This window comes from Sander lucioperca, chromosome 19, assembly GCF_008315115.2.
Source record: "Sander lucioperca isolate FBNREF2018 chromosome 19, SLUC_FBN_1.2, whole genome shotgun sequence".
In the NCBI taxonomy this organism is placed as follows: Eukaryota; Metazoa; Chordata; class Actinopteri; order Perciformes; family Percidae; genus Sander; species Sander lucioperca.
In genome coordinates, this window is record NC_050191.1 from 236,581 (window position 1) to 263,290 (window position 26,710).

General features: G+C 41.9%; 1 protein-coding gene and 1 long non-coding RNA gene across 2 annotated transcripts in view; both read right to left on the bottom strand.

Annotated features, from left to right (window-relative positions):
• Positions 1–5,854: 5,854 nt before the first annotated feature.
• LOC116050167 lies at positions 5,855–7,014 on the bottom strand. The gene is made up of 2 exons (XR_004105043.1): positions 6,439–7,014; positions 5,855–6,405 (listed from the first exon to the last, which is right to left on the bottom strand). It is a non-coding gene; the product is annotated as an uncharacterized LOC116050167 (long non-coding RNA).
• A 1,053-nt stretch (positions 7,015–8,067) lies between these two features.
• The window catches only part of kcnk10a (potassium channel, subfamily K, member 10a), a 103,523-nt gene continuing 84,880 nt past the window's right edge, over positions 8,068–26,710 (bottom strand). The window contains exons 6-7 of the mRNA XM_031300187.2: positions 13,273–13,415; positions 8,068–9,615 (exon numbers count right to left, since the gene is read on the bottom strand). Coding sequence (XP_031156047.1) covers positions 8,941–9,615; positions 13,273–13,415 — 818 coding nt within the window. The 3' untranslated portion in view covers positions 8,068–8,940. The remainder of the gene's footprint in view (positions 9,616–13,272; positions 13,416–26,710) is intronic.

Sequence of the window (26,710 nt, forward strand, 5' to 3'; positions counted from 1 at the left end):
GATTGCTTCTGGGGAATGACTCTGCCGTTGGTTGAGAAGCAGGCTGAAGTGGTCAGTAGTGCTCTGTATTCTTTATCAGCATTAGCTACAATTCTAAGCCATGCTATTCATGTAATATTGCAATATTTGATGTCTTTTATTTTGTTTACCTGAACTTTTAGTTCTACGGTGTTAATAAACATCTGTAAAAGGAACCGGAGTCTCGCATCCAATCAATGGGCGGCATAAACCAGTTAAGCAGTGCTAACACTGCATATGTACTGTATGTGTCTAGATAGGAATACATTATATTCACAGCTTCTACATTGTACAACTTAACCAATATCCTAGCATTGTGTGTTATCAGAGCAATAGCAACCACAACAATTTGTAGTTAGCTGGATAATAATTTGTCATAATAGGCCATATAGTTACGTTAGTGACCTACCTGGGACAGCATCGTAGCTCTGCTCGGGTACTGCAGGTCCCACAATGTTTCATTGTTCTACAGAGAGAAGATTAATACAGCTCCATTGAGTAAGGCCTCACTAAGCCTACATTATTCCCATGGCAAATTAGCTCAGTAACATAACTACTATAAGCCAACATTACTTGGCTTGGCTAGCATTTGTTTTAGATAAGGTTAGCAGTTAGCTAAATGCTAACTTCACAGCTTTACTAGCTAGCTAGTATCTTAACACAACGAAACAACGAAACAACAAACGTCTAGTAACCATGCTTGCAACGTAGATCACAGACAATATATATGATCAATACTTACACTTTATTAATCTTATAGGAATCCGCTGTTTCTCCAAAATCTCTAACGTTGGCTGCACTGAAATGTCAGGTGCAGGCAGGCACTGAGCTGTCACTCAAAAATACTCCAAAACTCATTAGCCAATGGGGATGCACCCCTGTAAGACCCGCCCACGCGAGAGCTTTGTGTCAGAACCGCAAACAAAGACTTTACAACATTTAGCAAATGAGAAAGCTGGGAGCAAAACTGCAAACGTGCTGGAGAGAGCAAAAGACTGATCATTGAGAAAGAAGCAGAGGGAACTGTAAACAAAAGGACATAATATCAAACAAATAAAATATCAATAGTTTACGACTACACAGATGTTTTGTTTGCAAGTTTTAAGTTTTATCGTTGAGTTGACATTTTTTTGCTTGAGTTAGTGTTTTTTGTTTGATACTTGAGAAGTTTTGCTTGGAATTAAAGACACAAAAATAATCCCATACACTTCATCAATGCTAACGTCGTCTAGCACTAGAGTTAACGAGTAAATATCGTTAGGTTGCAAGCTAAAGCAATAACGTCTATGAGTTGCAGAAATGTATATCATTATAAAGTGCTATCAAAATAGTAAAATTGTATAAAAAATGTTGAATAAACACATTATTTACTTTACCTGTGATGTACAGCTAGCAGCCTCAGGTCTGTTGTTAGCCATCTTTCGCCTTTGACCCATGCGTGTTAGATGGAATCGAGGTTCGATTACCTGCCCTGTGACGGCAGTGATCATTTCAACTGTTCTTTACTCGTACCCACAAACTTGAATTTGTGTTCATAGTGAAGAATTTGTATTTGTAGAAATCAGAGTTGTACTCATGAATGTTTACAGTCATAGCTTCTAGAGTCACACTCACATAAAAACACAAATGTAATTTTATTGACTCACGTATATGAAAACGTAATTTTGCGTGCCTAAGTTAATTTACGCACAAATGTTTAAGAATACGAATATGAATGCTTAAAGTTTGCATACATCTTTTTGAAAGTGTTCTTACACCATAAAATCATGGAATATTTTTTGTGTGGGAGAGTTCACAGGTGGTGAATGTGAAACTGATCTGTCCTTTTTTCCATCCCAATAAAAGCCACTTATAGTAGATGTGAAATATAAGTACATAAGATTCAGAACCACCTCAAGGACTCAAAAATAGCGCTTCATTCCTGTGATCTTTATTTCCAAAATGCAATCACAGGCAGTAAGAAACAAAATTCCATGATAAGCATCATCCTCTGAAGCTATTGGTGGTATACAATCAACACCATAGACATTGTAATATAGTTTTGCAATGTAGCATGCGTTTTTTGTTCAATTCTTCTTGTTTTTTAAACTTTTAAATTTTTTGGTCCTTAAAAGCGCTTGTAGAACATGTAGTCCTTGCTTTTGCTCATTCATATTAGCTACAGCTAACATTGTGTGCATACAAACATAGTGAGCACTTTAACATAAGACTGGGAAGTGTACGTGGAAAAGACATTCTACTGTTTTTCGTATAGGCTTCGCCCTCTAAGAGCTGTTGCTATTGGATTTATCCCTCGCGCATGCGCAGTTGTGAAGATTTCTTTCGTGCCCTTGTGCCCCGCACAGGCCTCTCTTACATCCACAGTTACTATATATTACAGCTGTTAGAACAGAAATCTGCTCCCTATTTTTCTTCAGCGACAAACAGTTTAAGACTTCGAAGAATAGCGGTGTCCGCCTGTGTACCGATTGACGGGCCGGCTACATCCTGCCGCCAGATCTCCACCGTTCGCCGGGCTGGCACCCCGCCGGCCGCCAGCAGTTCTGCGCCCACTTACCGATGGAGAAACTGAAGTGGCAGACGATGGGAAGCGGGCGAACAGTCAGGTAAGGTAAGGATACCACCAGCGACGACACCCAGACATCCTGGAAGGGGATCTCTTTGGCGGGCAAGAGTCCGCTGACTTGGATCCCCCCAGAGATGGTTTTCTAGCCGGCACTGGCTCTCCCTCCTCCCTGTTGGGAGAACTGGAGCTCGAAACAGAAGAGGATTACGGAGCCCCGCCACTGTGGGCCAGAAGGGGAGCACCACATCAGCGGCTTTTTCCTCCGCATCAGACAGGCTCCCTGCCCACCGCTAAGGTTTTTGTTCTCAACATGTGTGAATGCTGAGTAAGCATTCTCCGAACCCGTGAAATGGACATCACCAATGTCTCGCTATGCACCGTTCACCAGGGTCCAAGGCGACATGGAAACAAAGTTCCCAGCGGTCCCGCCACTGTGGCCGAGCCTGGCCTCCATCCTGCTTCCGAAGGCAACTTTTTTCGGCTGACGGAAGCCCACACCGCCATCTCCCCGGGACCAGGTTCATTCCCGCTTCACTGACCACGGGCACCTGTGTGCCGCCTAGATGACCGCGGCACAGAACATCATCGCTCTGCTGTCTCCGCCATGGCCTTTGGCTGTCCCCCAGGGTTATATCGACATCTGCCTGCACAGGTCACAACTCCCAGCCAATAGCAGATGTGTGCTATTGGACGGTCCCATTGCCCCTGGGTTGTTTGGACCGCACCTTGGACAGCCACGAGCTACAGGTAGTGGAGGGGATGCAGAAACACACCTCCTGGAGAGCGGTGCCTTGGCCACAACAGCGGCACCAGCTGATTATGCGGATTGATGAGAGTCCTGAGTCCCCCCCCTTAACGTGCCTTGTTTTTGGTACTCTAATCCGAATACACATTTCAGTCGCTGACCCCGCCATACATCCCCAGCATATATCAGGCAGCAACCGCACTTTTGACTCTGCCTACCACGGCTTGTGAGAAACGAACAAATCAAGGTGGGGAGGGCACGATACTCAATGCTATGTAAACAGACAACACAAAGAAATGCTCGTGCCCGCTCTCGAAACGCTGTGCTGCGTGGAAAAACATGTTACCCATGATGAACACATGGATGTTAAAGCTAATCACGGCTTTACGCTTCAATTCTTACCGCCGTGGTAAAAACTATCATGCTATCTCAAGTTTAGATAACGGCTCTGACAACCTGATGTCGCAGGGGTCCCTCTCACAACGAGCGGAAATTAAATCCCACTCTTATTCAGATGCTGTGGAACAGGTTGGGAGGGCGAAAGTGGATCTGTTCGCCTCACAAGAGAATGCACAGTGCGCACTGTATTTCTCTATGAAGGCGCAAGACTGGTCTCGCTTTTCCCCTTGACTCCTCGTCTCCTGGCTCGCATTCAGGATGAGACCCTGATGGTCATTCTAGTGGCACTAGAACACACGTGCGCACCATGGTTCCCGATTCGGGGGACGTCATCATCATGACAGCTGCCATATGGCACAGGGAGCTGCTGGACTGTGCGATCTCCCACCCTGCAGTGATAAGCCAACGGCTGTTGCCATGCTCACTGTCAGTCTCACCATCCTGCTTTTCTATTAGAGAGGACGGGAGTGCGGCTACTTTACAGCCAAATCCTTCATTTATGCCGAGAGTCAAAACAAACTATTTTTGAACTATCTTACCTTGAGGGTTTCTTCCTTCCGCCTCATAACAGAGAAGCATCTCACAGAGTCTGCCCAGTGCGTGCGTTATCTCAGTATGTTTTACGCACAGCAGACATCAGGCGGAGCAGTTGTTCGTTCACTATATAATATTCACACGGCTCTTTCGAAACAGCAGCTGACTCACCGGCTGTGTGAGGTTATCACCCACGCTTTTAGTGTAAAGGGAGGGGCATCCGGGCACACTCCACGAGAGCGTTATCAGCACCCACGGCCCTCCTCAGAGGTATGACAGTGGCTGACAGTGGCTGACAGTGGCTGACATCGGCAACGGCGTCTTGGGCATCTCCATGCCTTTTTTCATCCGCTTTCATTGTGTGATGTGTCTCCATGATTCACTCTGTCTTATCCGCACGGCATGTGATATATCTATTAGATCTGGTATGCCATGTCTCCATCCTCCTGCACCAGCGTGCCTGTGAGGAATGTGCTTTGCATTAATTAATGATAATTTTAATCTTAATTATGGAGCACCTTCAGAATCCATGCGGCAGGGCCTCACAACGTGGAGATAGCAGGTTTTTAAGCAAACAATATTATTTTGTTACATTAAAAAACCTGGACAGAACAGGTTGGGAAGGCAAAAGTGGATCTGTTCGCCTCACGAGAGAATGCACAGTGTGCACTGTGGTTCTAGATGAAGGCGCGAGACTGGTCTCGCTTTTCCCCCTGTCTCCCTGACTCCTCGTCTCCTGGCTCACATTCAGGAAGAGAGCCTGATGGCCATTCTAGTGGCACTAGAACACACGAGCGCACCATGGTTCCCGACCTGGGGGGACGTCATCATCATGACAGCTGCCATATGGCAAAGGGAGCGGCTGGACTGTGCGATCTCCCACCCCGCTGTGACAAGCCAACGGCTGTTGCCCTGGTCGCTGAACGGGAGCGCTTGGAGAGGTTAGAAACCTGTACAGTCAAACTTCAAGCAGCTAGTCTATGCTATCTGCTTGGAGATTTTGATGTCACCGGTGGCATTGACTACATCAGCTCTTAACCCAATAGCAACAACTCTTAGAGGGAATAGAGAAATAGAATGATAGTTACGTATAGGCATAGCCCTCTAAGATCTAGGCCACCTGCTTCACTAACATTGGCTGAAGAAAAATGCTGATGTTGGGAGCAGATCTCTGGTCTCGCAGCTGTAATATACAGTAACTGCAGACGTAGGAGAGACCCATGCAGGGCACAAGAGCGCGAAAGAAATGTTCAAGACTGCGCAACGCGTGCGAGGGATAAACCCAATAGCAACATTTCGATGTGTTAGCTGTGGTGATTGATGCTTGCTTGTCCCAACTCAGCTCGATCTAGGCTCTAATTTCCCTTCATGACGCTACTGGTGATCCACACTTTTTGTTTTTATAGATAATTTTTGGGGCATTTTGCCTTTATTTGACAGGACAGCAGCGAGGGGTTGGTGACATGCAGCAAAGGGCCAGGTCGCTGCAGTAAGGACTGAGCCTTAGTACATGGGACACACCCTTGGTGAGTTACAAGGGTCTGTGGATATGCTTGGATCAAGTATGCCCAAAAGTACATAATACTCTCATAGTAACAGCAGTGTGCTTTATAATCTCAAACCCATCCATGACATTGGGGTTGCATGTACAGTCTGGAACAGTCCCTCCTTTTGCATTATGGCTTATCTTCTGTTCTGTTGTCATTCATTTTCATGGAGCACAGGTGCAGTCATTGTTCCCTCTCAAAGTGTGAATGCAGCACTTGTTAGACAATGTCAACAACAAACATTAGGACAACAAGCCCTGAGATAGTGTTTAAAGAGGTCATAACCTAGGTAGCATTTTTGGACATTGTACTGAGACAACAGCTTAGGTTGGGGACCATGCACATGTTCTGAATCATTTTCATTCACATTTAAATCCACATTTTTAGGAATAAAGTTTCAATAGGAAACATGAAAACCAACATGACAACAAACACATAATGAATGTGTTAAATTTAAGTCATGCTTTTGTCATGTTACTGTTCTACTCTTCCGCAACAGCTTTTTTTTGGGTGATTTGTTTTTGGTTGTTATGTTTTTTGTGTATTACTTAGTATGTTCTGATTTGAGCCAGAGTTGGAGATCAATGTGCACAGACCTCATTTAAAATACTTCCAGTCATCTCATTGACATCCATTGAATATGACACTTCATATTACAGAGTAGGAATTTGTTTTCACATCCAGCAGCGTTATATCTTCATTTTATAAAGATATTTTTTCTGCATTTCTGCTTTATTGGATAGTTATAGCTTGGAGAAAGACAGGATAGGTAGGGGAGAGAGATGGGATGACATGCAGAAAAGGTCCTGGACTCAATTGCTGCCAACATCACTACAACAAAGTCAGACAAGGCAAGAAACAATAAACACAGAGTGTCTTTAGTTAGACATTAGAGGGTAGGTATTCTGCCACACTTGCATCAGTCTTACCTCTTTAAAGGGTAATTTCAGGTTTTTTCAACATGGACCCTATTTTTCTATGTTTTTGTGTGTAAGTGACTTATAGGAACAACAATCTTTGAAATTGATCCAGTTTTAAGCATGAACGCTGTATCCCAGACCAGGCTGCAATGTAACCCTATTGAGCAAATGTGCATCGTTAATTTGGTCCACTTAAAGTGTTGTTTTTCCCGCTGACAGGCTCAGATTAGTATTCTAAGTGTCTGACAACATTATGGAAAGGATCCCTATAGAGCTAGGCCTTTTTAAAACCTCTTTAAGACCTTTCTGTTGAACCCGAAACAGCTCTGAGGTAGCTAGCGCCAAACCAGACTCCATTTAAATAAACAGTACTTTTAGCGTGTATAGAGCCAGCATATTTTTGGAAATCGGTAAACTGTGTTATGTGTTTATTTCAACCAAAACTAGAGTTGCGATGGTTGGAAAAGTAGAAGGACGACCTAAAACGGCTTTTCATAGTTTTATTTTGTTTCTGTCGACTTTGAATGAAGTGTATTTTATGATGCTAAAATTATTGTTTATTTACATGGTGGCTTTATAACGCAATTTCGTGGATGTTATGAAGTTTAAAAAAAGGATCTTACTCTTTAACAGAAAGGTCGACCTCCTTAGATATCCTTGCCATAATGTTGTCAGACACATAGAATATTAATCTGAGCCTGTCAATGGCAAAACAAATACAAGCTGCACAATTGCCCTATTAACTTATACTGTAGTCTATATCCACAACGTTACACTTACGGGATAGCTCCGTTGCCACCGGAAATTCCACGGGATGTCATTTTTTTCAGCCGGATGTCTGTTACCTTCTGCTTTCTTTGTGTTGGAATTTTGAACTCTGGTGGAATTATGAAGACTATGGTTAACTGCTCCTCATATCTCTGCAAGGTAAATCTAGACAGCTAGCTAGACTATATGTCCAATTTGAGTTTTCTGTTGCACGACTAAAACAACTTTTGAACGTACACGTTCCACCAAAATAAGTTCCTTCCCAAGGCTCTTTTGCAGCAGCAGCATGGCTCTGTCCGGTGCTTAGCGCCGTCCATGACAATTGTGATTGGTTTAACAAAATGCCAATAAACCACAGCACATTTTTCTCCCATCCCGGAATGCTGTGTGGACTAGCCAGACCTTCCGCGGCAGTGCTGTGGAGGAAGCTCTGGCAAAGCGAGACCATTTACATTGTAGCTTGTTTCGCTGCTGCCGACTGCAGCGATCTCGCTTAATACTGGACCAATGTCAAAGATTGTTGTTCCCATCAGTTTGACACAAAAACATAGGAAAAGTCCATGGGTCCATGTTGAAAAAAAACGTAGGTGCAGGTCCAGAGAGGATAACCAGTAGCTACATGTTGGTTTTACAGTAAAACACAAAATACACACTGAAAACAAAGCAATACGGTATGATAACTTAGAAAAATGTGCAGGACAGTGCACACAAGTTTTCAAAAGTGCTATCCACAAATGGGTCTGCGTTTCAACCAACAACAACACAGTGACAAAGCTTTGTGACAAATCAGCAATTTGTTTTAAAATGCAAGAGACTGAGGGAAACCCAGATCATCCACCAGCCTGTTACATGAAAGTCTTTTAGGGGCCAGATATACTCCAAAATGGATGTGAAGATGGACAATGGACAAGCAAACAGTTCTTTTGATACCACATTGGGTGTTTGCATAGGTGGATGTGTTCATACAGCATGTACAGTCTAAGAAAAGGCTATGCGGACGTAAAATGTACATTTTGTACACATTGTCTTCCTTGTGTAGTAGAGATTTGGGTGCAAGTTGAGGAGGAAGCAGAATGGACACAAAACTGTGGCAAGCATTTATGAGCTACATGCGGTTGTGTTCATTGTTGCTGTTGACATGTACGCTAACATTAAGTAGAAGATATTCAGTGAACACTATATATATGGTTTAGAATTGGTAACACGGAATATTGAGTGAACAAATACTGAGGGAACAAATTTGCTTTCCCCCATCCCTCCTCTTCTCCCTACCAGGGTCCTAACACAATGTGGGTCAATTTACTGGGCACATTGAATATGAAGACATTACAGTATATAGCACAAAGAGACGTGTTGTCCCTGCTTAAGCACACACAGGAATAAGAGATACCTAAGGCACTAATGGTGGTATCTAAAACCTCCTTTTGCATGAGTACACACTGTCTATGGGGCCATTTGAATATGCAGCTCTTTTGTTTCATGTGTTTTCTTACTTCTCTCTTTGGTTTGCTCTGGAATAAACCCATTCTGTGGCTTACAAGCATCCACAAACAGTGGGAAATCAGACAAACTAGTGTTGCACTCCTTGTCTTCATTCTCATCCTCTCTTTCATCCTTCCTTTTTCCTTCATCTGAAGTGGGTGGGCTGCAGTCAAAAGTGGGCATGCTGCAGCCGTAGGCCTCGCTGTGAGGCCGACGAGCCTCGTCTGGGATGTTCTTCTTCAGGTCCCGATTTCTGTTACGCTTGGCCAGCTTGGTGACTGAGCTCAGGCGGTTGAAAATGTTGTCCTCAGATGTGGTCTGGTGGTTAGAGCTCCGGTCACAATGCTCGGCCCCTCGCAGCCGAAGGTTGTTCAGCTTGGAGTCGATGCTCTCCTGGGAGGAAGTCTTATAGCTGTTTGTGTCTAGGCTGTTGAATATTGCACGGCGCTCTGGAGAAAGCATGTCCAGGGACACGGCACGCTGGTCCAAGCCCAGCTGCCGTCTCTCCATGCTCCGGATGGTGGCGGCTCGCTGCAACTTGTCGTGGACCTCGACACTCATACGCCGACGCGTCTCCTGGAACTCTGCTCGCACGTTTGCTTTCCATTCTGCTGCATGAGCCTTGATCCCACCAACCTTGGCCAAAGACAGTTAATAAAAATCAGTACATCAGTTTACAGTGAAAATAATAATAAAATAAGAACAATGCTGCACCACAATGATAATGTCCTTTATCAACCTTGAATCTAAATTTCATCCATAGCGGAAAAAAATTATATTACACATTATATTAGTGGTCCCCATCCTAAGGGGCCCTCCAATGAATCTTGAGATGATTGGCATGATAGGATTTCTGCAACACAAAATTATAATTTTTTTTTTCTTCTAATCTTTGCTTTTTTTCTTGCCGGATAATGTTGCCTAAATCATTCTAGTAAATTAATCTGAGACTGTTTACAGGCAGTATATATATATATATTGCTTTGTTTTAAGAAGACAGGATAAAAAAAGAGTTTCCATTAAATGACAAGCTAATTAGTCACCCTACAATATCAAATAGCATACTACAAATCCCTTTATGTTGTATTATATATGGAGGCTTTGGTTCAAAACTGGGAAAATGTAGTGTTGAAACTGTAATGATGTATTAGTATTTAAAATGTACAGTCTGTAAGCCCAACAGATCATTTAAAGCAGTATGCTTTGTAGTCAAGTACAGGCCATTCTTAAAATTCAGCTTCAGTTTCACTTATTGCATGTCCTACTGATATAGGTTGACCAGATTTCAGACACTTTGCGCGTGACCGTAGTGCTCATGAACGCACATGCTTTTTTTTAATGTGAACATGTGCCAGCCCAGGTCAGACATAGACAAAGACAGATTAGACACAATTTTGCCAACAGCATACTGCTCACAACATAATGGGGTATCTCAGTTAATATTCATGAATTGTCTTGGTATGTAGCCTACATATCTACAGTTGTGTTCAGAATAATAGCAGTGTGTTTAAAAAAGTGAATAATGCTCAAAATCCTTAGAATATCTTTTAATTCCATAATATCAATGCATTGGGAACACTGCACATTCAATTCCAAATCAAAACATGACCAAAATGTATCAAGTTTGTGTTATACCTTTACAGAAAGTGAAGAAAAAGGAATATTAGGCAGTTCAAAAAAATAGCAGTATTTGCATTTTTCTTCACAAACTCAAACATGTACTGTATGAACTGAAAAATGTCTCAAGGGTTTGCTTTACTTTGAATCACTGCACTAATATTTAGTTGCATAACCATTATTTCTGAAAACTGCTTCACATCTGTGTTGCATGGAGTCGACCAACTTCTGGCACCTGTGAACAGGTATTCCAGCCCAGGACGATTGAACTACATTCCACAATTCCTCTGCATTACTGGGTTTTGCCTCAGAAACAGCATTTTTGATGTCACCCCACAAGTTTTCTATGGGATTGAGGTCTGGGGATTGGACTAGCCACTCCATAACATCAATCTTTGCTCGCTACTGGTGTGTTTTGGGTCATTGTCTTGTTGAAAGACCTTTCTGATCCTAACAGTACTCACAGGTAACTTTAAGTCTTCTTTGATTTTCCTGGAGCTGATCATTGGTTGAGCCTTTGCCATTTTGGCTATTCTTCGATCCATTCGAATGGTAGTTGACCGTTTTTTCCCACGTCGTTCAGGCTTTGGATGCCATTTCAAGGCATTTGAAATCATTTTGGCTGAGCAGCCTATAACTTTCTGCATTTCTTTATATGTTTTCCCCTCTCCAATCAACTTTTTAATCAAAGTCCGCTGTTCCTCAGAGCAATGTCTGGAACGACCCATTTTGCTGAGTATTTCAGTGTGAAATGCACTATAACCAGCATGCACAACATTTGCTTCCTTCCTTCCTTAAATATAGGCCACAATTGACACCTAATTCTTCACAGAATCAATCACCTCACTAATTGAACACAACACTGCTATTATTTTGAACATGCCCCTTTCAATTACAGATTCAATTACACAGAATGAGTAGCATGCATGTCATGACAGGTCTGTTGGTTTTCTATGACTCTACAACACTTACTAGTAAATTATTTGCCATGTAGAAATATCACTTCTACCAAAAAATTTTATTTATGAGGTTAGTGATGTTGGACTGCTATTATTTTGAACACAACTATAAGAAATAATATTAAAAAACATTGAGTGAGTTTCGTGTGGGACCAACTTTATTTTTCAGAATTAAAGCATTCTTTTGGAAAATGCACCCACTGAACTTGAAAAGGTATTTTTCATTGCATGGCACTAAACAAATTATTTGGAACTGCTGCCACAGGCTTGAACTAAAGTTATGATAACACTTTTACAGTAAGGGTACATGAATTATGAATTCATGCATGAATTAATTCATGATTTGTGCATTACTTCATTTGTTTATATCTTATGAATCATCAGGAATTTACATGAGTTCATAGCCTCTCATTCATGACTTCATGTATGAACAACACATCAACTAAAGCATTAGGTAAGGTGGGTACATCATTATGCACAAGTTGTGTTTAAATCAGAATTTGCGCAGTGATGACCACATTTTTTTGCAGCAAAATAAATAATCATGATCATGCTTAATAAATCATAATTCATAATGGTGTGCCCACCTACCTAATGCTTTAGTTGTGTTGTTCACGTATGGTCACGAATGACAGACTATGAACACGTCAATTCCTGATGATTGATAGGATATTAAGGAATGCAGTAATACATAAATCAATAATGCATAATAATACATACATCAATTAATTCATGCATGAATTCATGATAACTCATGTAGGCTACCCTTACCGTAAAGTGTTACCAGTGTTATTCTAAACAACAACACACACACACACACACACACACACACACACAAATGTAATCTAGACCTGGCATCAGTAAGCATTGTCATTATCATGATCTCAATATGCAAATTCGGTAGGCAAGACTGGCAGACTTGTCAACAAACAGGGTTTTAGGTCTAGAGAAGTAATGTGCTGTAATCTCGAGAGACCACTGCAACATGCAAGGTGGGGGTCCTTTGACAGACAGTGACAGCTAAAGGCATCTGTAGGCTACTTTTGAGCAACCTTGTAAACTAGGCCACCATTACTTATACTGTAAGAATGGCTACACCTGTCAGTTATGTGACTCTTCTTGCGAATGGTAGCTGCCCCACAGAGTCTCCTGAAGTGATGCTGCTGTGTTGACTCTAGTAACTCTTCCTTTGCCTGTATCATTTAAATGGCAGCTTGAGACAGCAGGAAGAGGTGGAGTTAGTTACATGTAACCTTTCAACATGCTGACTTGATGTCGCATCTAGATTGCAATGCGTTCTGAAATTACAACTGCACTAACAGGTGTTTTTACGCCTCCAACATACCCAAATACAAATCAGATCGAATGTTAAGGCGTAGATAGGATTTTAATCTCAAGTGCATTCCCAGAATATTCCACCAACCAAAGATTTGCTCAGAACTGTGACTGACCTGACCATCTGTCACACGCTAGATGTCAGGCTTAATCCCAGCACTATACACCCGGTACGCCAGACTACACTGATTCTGACATTAACAGGCTAAAAGATCAATCAATTCATGAACAAAATAATTCATACATTATGTTTAATAAACATTATTTTTGGTTGTAGCCTTATTTGGTAACTGATAAATCAGTAGATCCCAAAGCTGGTCCTACCATGGCCAAGAATATAACATGAGTATCAACATCTTAATCATTCCTTATGAGAGCATACCTCTTCTTTTGTTTTTTTGGATAGCACCCTCAGCCAGTCACCAATCATGTTCAGCACTGCAGCAAAGTAGGCCAGACCACCCAGGATCCAAAACCACACTAGTGGTCTGTACCACTTCCGGTACTGAATCCTTCTGTCTCCTCCTAATTAGAAAAAAAAGACATGAATGACTGAAGAAATGTACATCACTTTGCTACTGCCAGCATGCATCTCAACCTGAACAAGGAATAAAGCTCAGACAATGAGAAATTCACAGTTGAGTTATGTTATGTTTGTTCTCACAGTCAGCGATTATATTTAAAGGTAAAGACACTGTCAACAAACACAGGCTCTATAAGTCCATTGAGGAATTCTGCTTTAAGGCGAGACACTTCAGCAAGAAAATTATTTTGTTCATATACTGGTCAATTGTTTGAGTTTGGGCTTTGAGTTTGTTTTTTAAATTCACCAAAATTTAGCATTATATGCCTAATTTGCATATTTAAACACAACATTGTCCTATGTAAGTGATCAACTGGGGAAGTTTCATGGTGATATCTAATAGATAACTTGTATTACTCTATTCACCTGTATTTATATAACATTTTATTCCCCAAACATGGCGGAAATATCCCAAATTCCCTCTGTTAAATCTTTGACTCTATCAACAAAATAGAATAAACATTTTGACAGATAGATAGATAGATAGATAGCACATTAAGTCATGTTCAGATAGACCCTATGACTTCTGGATGAACATATATAAATTTGCCATGTACTATACATTTAAGTTGTCACTCAGGTACAATTATCTGATCACTGCAGCCGAAAAAAGATTAGTTCAAATAGTTTTAATAGAAATCATCGCGTGCACACACACACACACACACACACACACACACACACACACACACACACACAAATATCATCCTAGATCCACCGGTAATGCAGAGAGAGAGAGAGAGAGAGAGAGAGAGAGAGAGTACAAAGCAGAAGACAGAGAAAAGCCACCTACTGATGTCTCTGTGTATTCAGACACTACAGTATCAACTTCAGCTGATTGGCCACTCGGCCAACAAGAGCAACAACCGCATTCCTGTGCCTAATTGGCTGTTCAAGTGTAGGGAAGGGCTCCCTTGTCCCACCCACCTTATTGGCCAGGAGCTGCACGTGGATACTCAGGCGCGCGCACGCTACTACAAACAAAGCGATAGTTGAAGAGTCGTCACCCAGCGGAGCATGGTGAGTTTAAGCTCACAGCGGAGAGTGAGAAAAAAAGGCTGAAAAGGCGACACCCAAATGCCAGATAGTAACACAAGCAACGATAACTAGTCGTTTTGGTGCCTATTCTTAACTGCCGTTGCTGCATGACGCTCACTTTTTGTTGTCTGAACTCCGTAGCTGTATCCCTTCTAGCCACTTCTAGTGGCACATCTGGGGAGTGTGTCCAGCGTCATTTCCACGCTTCCTATTCATTTCTATGGGAGCAGCTGTGCAATGCATTCTGGTAGCAACTTTGGAATAGCGCCTCTCAAAAGCTCCTGAAAATCTTTTAAACTGACCGTATTTCTCGCATAAAATGTTTTCAGAAACTATTGTTGAAAGGTGAACTATTTTCATAAAAAAAAGAGATTGTATTCAAAACTAGCCGCCATTATGGTCTGTTTTGGAAGAGGGTGTAGCCTGGTCAGTGGTCATTGAAGAGAAACTGATAACCAGTGTTGGGGAGTAATGGAATAAATGTACCGGTGTTACGTATTCAGAATACAAATTATGAGTAACTGTATTCCGTTACAGTTACAATTTAAATAGTTGGTATTTAGAATACAGTTACATTGTTGAAATCAATGGATTACATGATGATACTTCTCTGTTTCACAAGTTTATTCACTCTCTGAATAAATTAAGGCAACTCCATGCATTTCCCAGAAGCCCCAATATGAAAACAAAAAAATTAGCTATTTGCATGATCACTGATAGAGGTAGAGATGGAGCCGGAACCGGTACAACAGAGGCAGGGCAGGAATGCGTTTCTATTTTGGAAATTCAAACAGCATTTCACATTAAAGAAAGAACAGGGAGAACGAAATATAACTGTGCAGTGCAACCTCTGCTTGCCAGCAACGAACCTCCTTTCAGCGTCCAAATTACTCCACCTCCAACCTGAAGAAGCATCTTAAAGTTTTTTTTTTAGATTAGCCAAGGGTAGTCGTCTGCTGTAGTTTCACTGGTCACGTTGCTATGTTATAGTTGACGTGCGACTTTACATTCTCCTATGATTTACTAGCCCCAGAGCCGTTGAAAGACTGACTAGCCCCGTTTGACATGCTAGCTAATATTAGCTAAAATTAGCTCATGGTAGCTTAGACTGCAGTTAGATTTTTGTAGCATGCAGTTCGGGACTACAAATACAAAAATCTATCTGCTTATTCAGGTACACATTCAGCCGGTTGGAACAGAAGAACACTCCAGAATAGGCCTGTTTAGTAAGCTGTATGTGATGGGCGCATTCCTACACTTATAAAATGCAATTCAATGTGGAAGTAATACAAGTATTCAGAATACGTTACTCAGATTGAGTAACATAACGGAAAACGTTAAAAATTACATTTTTGGGCATGTATTCTGTATTCTGTAATGGAATACATTTTGAAAGTATCCTTCCCAACACTGCTGATCACTGCCGAGAGTGATGGTGACTGTGGCATGAGTGGTCAAAGCAGAGGAGAGTTTAACTTTAGCAGTGGCGATATCAAGTGAATATATAGCAGAGTTTGCAATTTTGTGCACTGCAAGCTGTAACAGAAAAAGTTAACACCCTGTCACCTGTCATGTTTTGTGTTGTGTGTTTTCTTTTGTGTGCCGCTCTCTCCAGGTGCGCATGTGGCATCCCGCAGCTGCAGCCGATCAGCGCCTATCAGGGGAGGCGTAAGTAGCTGTGGGTGCCAGTGACAGAGGGCGGGGGGCTTCCGTGGAAGCCAGCGAGAGACAGAGAGAGGAGCCAGTAGCGTACCAGAGCCAGTGGGCCGGTGGTGTTTCGATTTGTCTTTGTGTGGTAATTTTCGCCTTCCTTTTGAAGGTTGTGTTGTGTTTAGTTTGTGTAATAAATCCTTTTAGTTATCGTTGAAAGCATTTCCGTCTTTCCTTTTTTCTTCTCCCGGGTTTACTATTTAAATTGTTTGCGTCCTCCAACCCTAGACAAAGTAGGGACGTAAGTGTTTTGGGGGGCTCGTCCGGGGTCTTTTTTGGGTCAGGTTCGGTAGGTTCTGTTTTCAAGTTACGATACATTGTAATTGCACGTTTTCATTGTCTGTTATGGTAAGTTTTTCTGTTTGATATTTTCATATAGCCCTGTGTGCTGCCTCCGTGGTTTTGCTTGTGTGTGATGGTGAAACTGCTTCCTCAGTCTAGATAGGTGTTAGGAAAATAATGATTTACGTACTTGTCCTCTTATTATTATTAAACTGTTTGCATACAATAATATTATACTGATTACTCTTTGTCTCTCTGTTAAATTAAACTGTTGTGTGGATATTGTTAAGAAACCAAAACACTGCTTGCTCTCACAAGATAACATGGAACCATTGGCTATCTTGTCTAAGCACGGTGTGTTGCTGAGAAAAGAACATGTCCTCCCTGAATGAGATAAACTGGCGACATCGACTTTGTTATGACTTTGTATCACATTCCACGTTGTATTACAAAAGCTGTTGTAAGAAAGTGTTTCGTTAGTCACTTCTGTACTTATGCTGTGAGTACTGTAAGTGATTCTTTGTGTTTGCAAGTAAAAATGAACTTTGATATAACTTCAGGGTTTTGTCTATTCTTTGATAATGTAATTGTTCTAATAATTTGGTCTTTCGATGCCAGATCCCAAAAATCCTTCCCCTCCTTCCAGGCTTCGGGTCCTGAAACATTGTGCACGGGGAGTCATTTTGGTGACTCCTTGAACAACAACCTCCTGCTTGAATTGCTGTTTTCATAGAGGCCAGTACCTGCTTGGAAGGAGGAGAAGGTGACAGGATAATAAAAAAAACTAATATATTAGAAGTACTTATTCTTACTTTAAAATAGGGTTACGCCCATGTGAACACACCTATATAAAGGCACACATGCCTCGAATATCAAGCAACTTGGTATGGATAAATTACATTTGATAAATTCTGTAAAATTTGCATTGAATTTCCTGTGACAGCTTCCAGCAAGATTAGTGGCAACTATGTTAATTTGGTTGGTGTGGCAGGAAATGTTTAAAGTACATTTCACTGTTCTACGTTTGAGCACCAACAACATACTTATGAACATGCTTTTATGATTCAGTGCTGCCCAGATAATTTATTGGGAAGTGATCTCATGTAAAAATTCAAATTGGATTGATGAAAAGTTGATAAACAGCAGATTGAGAGTGCTGTTCTCAGAATTTCTTTAAAAATAACCTAGAACAATTGTGTAACTATCAGTGGAAATAGCCTGACATGGATTGGATTTGGATGAAGCCTTTAAAATGCACCCTTTACCTTTAACATAAAGGAAAGACACTGTGTGTGATAAGGTAAAAGCAAACAGCTTGCAATCAAAGATATATTTTTATCAAATAAAAAGTTTTTTTTTTGTTTTTTTTTTGTATTGGTTAATTTAACCCTGAACAACAGAGATTGTTTACAGGGTATCATTAATCTATTCATGTCTTAGAGATTCACAAACAATTGAACGGAAATCAAGTTATTACTGGTTAGAATGAATGATGTAGACTGCACAACAAGCTAATGTTAACAATTCAATTCAATTTCAATTCAATTTTATTTATAGTATCAAATCATAACAGGAGTTATCTCGAGACACTTTACAGATAGAGTAGGTATAGACCACACTCTATAGTTTACAAAGCCAATTCTAGTAATTCCCCCAAGAGCAAGTATTTAGTGTGACAGTGGCAAGGAAAAACTCCCTTTTAGGAAGAAACCTCGGTAGACCCAGGCTCTTGGTAGGCGGTACATTGCATAGTATGCTCCACTGGGAGGCCATAGTTAGGCCCCATCCCATTCAAAATTGAACAACCAAAATTATGCCACGGGTTTGCAATGTGTCCATTAGTCTGTTTAGCTATGCCTTCTAAGCGTTACACCTAAAGTGGAAAAATGCAAGTCATTAAGTTTACTATTTCCTCCAGTAAACACTGTCTTACCACCTGTTGCTTCAAGCTCTTCCAGGTAATTACACCTATTTTCGAGAGCAGGACGGGGACAAAAGTGTGCACCGACTGAGCTCGTCTTGGTGTTGACATCACTACCGACATTGGTAACTACTCAGCCTCATGGTTTGTTAATCAAAGCACCAGTAGAGCTGATGTGTGGTGGCTGTGCGGAGACAGTTCGAGAACTTAGCTTTCATGTTCAACAAGCAGCTCCCGACCCATGTTCCATACCGAGCAAGAAGGGGCACTCCTGGTGACACTTTTGATGACAGAGTGTACATTGATAATGGCAGGTGTACCCAGAGGCGTACCAGACAGTTCAAAGCACACAATCAGATTGGCGCAGGTTTGAGTCATTCCTTTTCTGGTGGGAAACAGTAAACAAAAATGATTAATTACTTGTATTGTAACAGCGTTTTGATGCGGTGACGGGCATAGCTGAACAGCTAGGTCCAACTTCTCTGATGGCCCATTCAAAGACTTCCTAAAAAGCCTGGTTTGGAAGGTGAGGCACCTTAATTTGTACTTTTCTAGTCTGTTGCAGTTGCTGCATCTCTCTTGATGACCTGTGGATGTTGTGTGGATATTGTGTAAGGTTTAGTGCTGAGATGGTTTGAAACCATGATTGAGATCAATATCTAATTAAAAATGTTTAGTATTGATGTGAATGCTTAATGATGTACATTGAGTAATGTACTGAGAAATTGCAGAATTTTTACACAATGTTATACACATATTCATATACTCATTTAATATTGTATTATTGAGGATGCAAAAGTTTTTAAAAAGGAGGGATATGTTAGGAAAATTATGATTTACATACTTTTCCTCTTGTTATTATACTGATTACTCTTTTCTCTCTCTGTTAAATTAAACTGTTGTGTGGATATTGTTAAGAAACCAAAACACTGCTTGCTCTCACAGGATAACATGGAACCATTGGCTATCTTGTCTAAGCACGGTGTGTTGCTGAGAAAAGAACATGTCCTCCCCGAATGAGATAAACTGGCAACATCGACTTTGTTATGACTATGACACATTCCACGTTGTATTACAAAAGCTGTTGTAAGAGAGTGTTTCGTTAGTCACTTCTGTACTTATGCTGTGAGTACTGTAAAGGTCCTGACACACCAACCAGACGGGCCGACCGTCGGCCGAAAAGTCAGTCGGACTGATCAGTCGGGTCCCGAGGTCCAAAAAATGCCTCAGAACACACTGAGGCGACGCCGATTTGAGCGTACGCTCGGCGTGTGCGTGAAACGTAATACGTCTCCATACCAGCAGGCGGCGCTTCTCTGTATTAGTTCTCTTAAAACATCCATGATTGTTTCCCAGAAAATGAAGAAGAAAACAACCGGAAATGACGGAACATCTCCCCGGACCTACTTAAAATCACAGAGCGCATTGTTGTCATTCATTGTTTTCATCAGAGAGTGTTGATAGTAGTCAAGAAGGATTGTGTTGTAATTACTCGCTGAACGGAAGAAAATATGATAGCTAGTACTAAGAAGAAGATACTGGTGTTGTCAGCTCTCGGGCTTCTTCTTGTGGAAGACGAAAGACGTCGCAGGCAAAAAATAAGGAGAAACCGCACCAAGTGGGTAAAGTCATGGATCTCACAGCGACAGGCTCTAGGAGCTTTCCCGAATTTGTGTCGGGAACTGGAGTGGACGAGCCAGATGATTTCAGAAATTTCGCTCGGCTCTTTCCTGCCCAGTTCCACATGTTGGAGGAACTTGTCAGACCGATTATCCAGCGGCGCAACACCAATTACCGTGACTGTATTTCTGTCGGTGAACGTCTGATGGTCACACTGCGCTTCCTGTCAACAGGTAAGCTCTTTGTTTGTTTTATTGTTTTATTTATTCTCTGTTTCAGAACCTGTACAGGAGCTACTCTGTATAATTAACCGAAATTATGTTTTTCGTTTTTAATTGCAGGCGAAAGCTTCAAGAGTCTTTCATATCAGTTTCGAATGGGTGTCTCCACAATTCGTTCGGAAATTCGTTGAAAACCTGAGACCTGAAACCTGTGACGCCATCTACCAGGTCTTAAAAGAGAAATATCTGAAGGTATGTGTGATATATACACATATGTCATTGCGCTGTACAATACGATCTGCATGCTGTTGGTATCCTACTTTGGTTGCAAACATGCATGTTGTTGGTTTTTCTGACGCAACTTTTTTTTTAACCAGATAAACAGATCAGCATTTGGTATTCACTTTTGTTATTTTTCTTGTTTTCAGTGCCCAGACACAGCACATGAGTGGCAGCAGGTATCCAGTGGATTCATGTCTCAGTGGGACTTCCCAAACTGCCTGGGTGCTCTGGATGGGAAACACATAAACATTCGCCCCCCACCAGGGACTCGATCAATGTACTACAACTACAAACACAACTTTTCAATTGTCTTGATGGCACTGGTTGACAGTTCGTACAGGTTTCTGTATGTGGATGTCGGATGTAATGGAAGGGTTTCTGATGGTGGAGTGTTTCGTGGATGCACGTTAGCAGATGCCCTGGTAAACAGAACCACCAACATCCCTGCCCCTGCACCACTTCCAGGTTCTGACCAGCTGTCTCCATACTGCATTGTTGCAGATGAGGCATTTCCGTTGAAGGACTACCTGTTGAAGCCATATGCAAACCGCAGACTCACTGTAGATCAGCGTATCTTCAACTACAGGATGTGCTCGGAGGGTTGTGGAAAATGCATTTGGGATCATGGCCAACCGCTTCCGTGTCTTGCTAACCACCATCAACATCCAAGACACTGTCACAGTGGAGTACATTGTCCTGGCTTGTTGTGCTCTGCATAACTTTCTACGGAGTAAGAGCAGCGATGTATACATGGCAGACATTGTGGACCAGGAAGGACCAGAAACAGACATTATTGAAGGGAGTTGGAGGCAAGACCCTGCCCTACAACAAGCCCCCCTGCCCCAAAACAACAATGCAGCAGCGAGGGCCAAAGAGGTCAGGGATCAACGATGCCGGTATTTCGTGTCTGATACTGGTGCAGTGCCTTTTCAATGGGGCAAGATATAGGACAGACTGTCCGTGTGAAAAGGAGGATAAGTTGTTGCGTTTCAACTGTGATTAATCAATAAAAATCATATAAATCATAACGGCCTCCTGTATCATTATCACCACAAAGTCTACACTGTATTGTCAGTCATGAAAACGTACAGACAGTGACATGCAGTTTGCATCCAACCAGAAGTGAAAAAAAAAAAAAAAAATATATATATATATATATATATATATATATATATATATATATCAGTGTTAAAAGAGCAGAATAAATATGGCTATGTAATATGAAAAATGTATGAACATGTACAGATACAGTATCTCACAAAAGTGAGTACACCCCTCACATTTTAGTAAATATTTCATATCTTTTAATGGGACAACACTGAAGAAATGACACTTTGCTACAATGTAAGGTATTAGAAGGGCTTAAAAGCTCTAAACCGCTGGCAACAAAAGTGAGTTATTTTGAGGGGACAGCACTGTTACAGTTACACTGTTATACAAGCTATACAACAGAATATATAATAGGAAAAATATATAAAAAGAATAAATATGGATATACTGAATGAACCATATTGCCAGATATGTACAGCTATGTGCAGTGTGGTAACATTATAAGAGTGGAATCATGGAATGTGTTCGCCAAGTTCCCCGTAATGTTAATGTGGTTTCTGTATGAACAGTTACATGTGAATGGAGGACCAGACGACCATGGCCATCAGTGTTCACTTCATTGAATTGAACACTTACTGGCCTCCTTCATTCAGATGCAATGTGAGCAGACTAGACGACCATGTTCAGACCATCAGTGTTCACTTCATTGAATGGAACACTGACTGGCCTCCTTCATTCAGATGCAATGTGAGCAGACTAGACGACCATGTCCAGACCAGCAGTGTTCACTTCATTGAATGGAACACTGACTGGCCTTCATTCAGATGTAATATGAGCAGTTCATGGCCTATTATAGAAGACAATAATAGTGTGAAGTTCCTTGGCATAGCTGAGTGTTTCCTAGATGTCAATCAGCTATGATCGATCTATTTGCATAACTTCAATCAGCTGTTTCTCAGTAGCAATGGAACAAAATCCAGGGGATATATTTGTGTTTCGATTTGCAATATGAACAGCTGTTCACTTTGACTTTAGCCTATAAGTTAGGTTTAGAACATGTTATCTGTTCAGACATACAGAGTGAAAAGCATTTGTAAATTTGGTATTAAAGATCCATTTAGTGTCAAAACAACACAAATTGTGTCATTTGTACAACCTACACAGACAGATGTTGTGCTAACTGTGTTAGGAGTTTTGGAAAGTTGCTACAAGTTTTTGAAAAAATTGTCAGTCGTAAAAAAATGTAATGGGTAGACTATGTTTAAATGGGGTGAGGGCGACTCACATTAAATTGACAGTAGCAAGACATTGTTGGTGAAAATGTGATGTTACAGTGGATTGTGTTTAAACACACACACGTTCCACATCATTTATATTAATGTTATTAGCATCATAAGGACAGTGGAAAAATACAGGGACATTTTCTTTTCCAAAGAGCTTTTATTGCCATAAGTACATAATATAAGTACAATGTATATAAACAGGAGTGTGACACTTCTTCACACTGTTGTCTTTTTTTTAAGGGAGTTGACGCACGGTGGCTGACACAGACAAACTGATATTGTCATTTGTGTGTGTGTCCAGGTTGTGTTCCTTGAAAAAATCAGCAATGAGGCTTTGCACTCTGTTGTTCAATTGAGGCAGGAGATGTGATGGCACCAGATTGAACTTGTCCTCTATGCTTTTGTAGGCTGCGATGCTGTCCAGTCTGCCCTCTGCAGACAGTCTGTGAAGCGCTGCCTCTATTGTGCGCATCAGGCCCATCGATGTGTCTGCCAGCAAATCGTTTTGAGTTTTCCTGCTGCGCTTTGCAGGAGGCCTTCCCAGGCTTCCAGCTGACATGCTGGTGCTGGTTGACTCAAAGCCTGGGTCCAAAAGAGTAGATTCAGCTATGGGTTCCAAAGCCATCTCATTCTGGTTGCTGTCCCAAGAATTAACAGTGCTGCTGGAACTGGTGGCAGTAGGGGCTTGTGGTTCCTAAAAAAATCACAAGAATGGATTTAACACTTATACAGTATTCATATTTTACCAATGATATATACATAATTTATGGTTCATATTTGTTTTTTGTGAGGAACAAGGAAATTAAATTATAATATCACGCACATAGAGACACACACACACACACACAGCAGGCAGGAGGACACAGTTCTTACCGTGTGAGTGAGGTTAGATACACTTTCTTTCCTTTTCGTATGTGGCTCCAGAAACTGTAACCTCCTCAGTATCCACTTCTGTCTGGGAGTCTTGTCTGTCCTACAACTTCCTGAAGGAGAGAGCTTTTGATAGCGGATAAACTGTGTTCGCAGGGACTCCCACTTCTTCTTCGTCTCTTTCTCTGAAAAGTTTACAGAGTAGAGTTATATTTAGTGATAGCATAACAACCTACACAATAACACAAAACACTCAGGTAAAGTGCATTTATCAAGATCACGTATACACAATTTCTGCTAGTGAATTCGACGGCAAAAAAACGAGCCAGGGAAATGTCCACACACATCACATGCTATTTTCGATTAATAAAAGAAAGGCACTGTTTCGACCCTGCCGTCTCTTTCCTGTCTTTCATGCATTCTGTCCTTTGTCCTAGCTACACATTGTACGAAGGTGGGATGTACACACAATTAGATAGGAGAGAAAATCTTACCGGATAAATTTAATTTTTCCGTGATCTGACGCCAGCAGTCTGTCTTCACTACTCGATTGGAATAGTTCTTTTCAGATATGTTGTACAGCGGCGGCCTCTCCTCGATCATGCAGATCAGCTCCTCCTCGAGTGCTTCGGTCCAAGTCATGATGATTCAAAATCCAATACGACAATAATAATTCAAAACGATGCGATGATAGTGAATGAGTGTAGTGCCATCGTCCGCGACCACTCTTTATCTGGTATGTTTACTATCGTCACTTCCGGTTTTCTCGTGCACTGGTTCGCTTGTCAAGAACGCGACGCTACCAATGGGCACTACTCTATATTGTCCCCCAAAAAAATGAAAACCGGCAGCTGATAGGACGAACGCGTCACGTGGGTTTTTTTTCTCCGGAAATTCACAGCCAGACTGTCATGGCGGCTTGTTCAGAATACAACCTCATATTGTACTAAAATAGTTCACCGAAACGTGTTTCTGAAAACATTTTAAGCTTGAAATAGGCCATGCAGTTTCTGAATCTGTCTTCATTTCAGATTGACAAAGGTCAGTTTAAAAGATTTTCGTCAGATTTTGAGAGGCTCATCCGCTCCCCATTTCCGGGCGAGTCCCGACTGCCCTGTCCCCGACTGAACATGTCGGGTCGGCCGAAATGAATGCCGACGGCTCCTCGGACGGCCGACGGCACGGGACACACTTAACAGACTCGAGTCACGGACCTCGCCAGACGGCCCGACGCCCGATTATCGGGCTGGTGTGTCAGCTCCTTAACTGATTTCTTGTGTTCGCAAGTAAAAATGAACTTTGATATAACTTCAGTGGTTCTGTCTATCCTTTGATAATATAAGTGTATTGTAATGTAATTCTAACAATAGGGCAGTGTCCAGCTGGCCCTAATCGGCCTTTCCTTCGGACACTAATTTATTGTTTTGCCTTTTTTGTTTTCGGAGTCAATCCTAGGCAGAGACGGCATTCTCCAAAGGGGGCTGGCGTTTCAGGGTTTCGGCTGCCTGTACGTCGCCTCGAGCCCGGCACGGCTCCAGAAGATAAAGAGGGATTAGTGTTGGTTAGGTAGGTTCTGGGGAAGTTTTGTTTTCGTGAGGCGAGGCTGGAGGCCTATTGTTTGGGCTTAATATCGAACATTAAACTTAGAGTGTTCAGCGTGATTGTGCTTGTGTTATGAGTATGATGGCTGCTTTTGAGTTAAGTACGTTTGTGTCTGACCCGACTTTAGGTAAGTTTGCGCGGAATAGGTGTCCGTTTCGCTCCGAAAAGCTGAGCTAAAGGAGTTTCTGTTTGATGGTCTCATTAACCAGGGAGTTTGCTCTTTGTCTGCACCCGTGAGCAGCACATTCTCCCAGTTCTGCTGTCAGTTTTGATGTGAGTAAGCACATTTCGCTGGTGCCTGTTTTCCGTGAGTCAGAGGTAGATGTTTACTTCGGTGCATTTGAGTGTATTGCTGCTGCTTTACAGTGACCTAAAGATGTGTGACTTACACTGCAACAAGATTGTTGCAGTGTAAGTTAGTGGGTAAGGCTCAAGAGGCCTGCTCATCTTTGTCTGTGGAGAATGGGCTTACTTATGATGAAGTTAAAAGTGCTATTTTGCAAGCATAGTTAGTGCCTGAGGCCTACAGACAGTGTTTCCGCGGTCTTAGGAAAACACTGAGCCAGTCGTATGTTGACCTTGCGCGAGAGAAAGGGATCCTTTTTGACAGGTGGTGTGCAGCGTGTAAGGCTGCCGATCTGTCCTCTTTGTGTGAGCTGATGTTGTTGGAGGAGTTTAAAAACTGCGTACCTGAGCGTACTACTGTGTATTTAAACAAACAGAAAGTTTCCACCCTGCAGCAAGCTGCCACTCTTGCTGATGAGTTTACGCTCACGCATAAGGCCGTTTTTAACAAACGTGATACTTCTCCACATGAAGTTTCCCAAGAATTGGATCCTCCGGTGTGTTACAACAGCGCTCTCTTGTGTCTAAGGTCTGAGAAACTGTGCTTCTCCTGCCGTAAGTCCGGTCACTTGGTTGCTAATTGTGACGCTTAGAAGCGGAAGCAGAAGGGGTCGTTTCAAAAACAGCCTAAGGGTGTGGGATTAATCAAAACTTCTCCCAGAGTGCAGTCCTTAGAGTCCCTAGATCCTGAAGTGCCTGATGACTGTTTTAAACCGTTCATCTTTCATGGTTTTGTGTCTCTTTCAGGAAAATCTGAGGATCAGCATCCAGTGAAAATACTGCGAGACACGGCTTGTTCGCAGTCACATCCTGTCTGACGTTCTGCAGCTAGGTCTCAGCTCAAGTGCGAGTGCAGTTGTAAGGGGCATTGAAATGGGTTTTGTGCCGGCACTGCTGTATCGGATTTATGTACAGTCTGGCCTAGTGACAGAGTTCTTCACAGTAGGCTTTCCTATTGATGGTGTTGACTTCATCATGGGGAATGATATTGCAGGGGGGGAAGTGTATCCTGT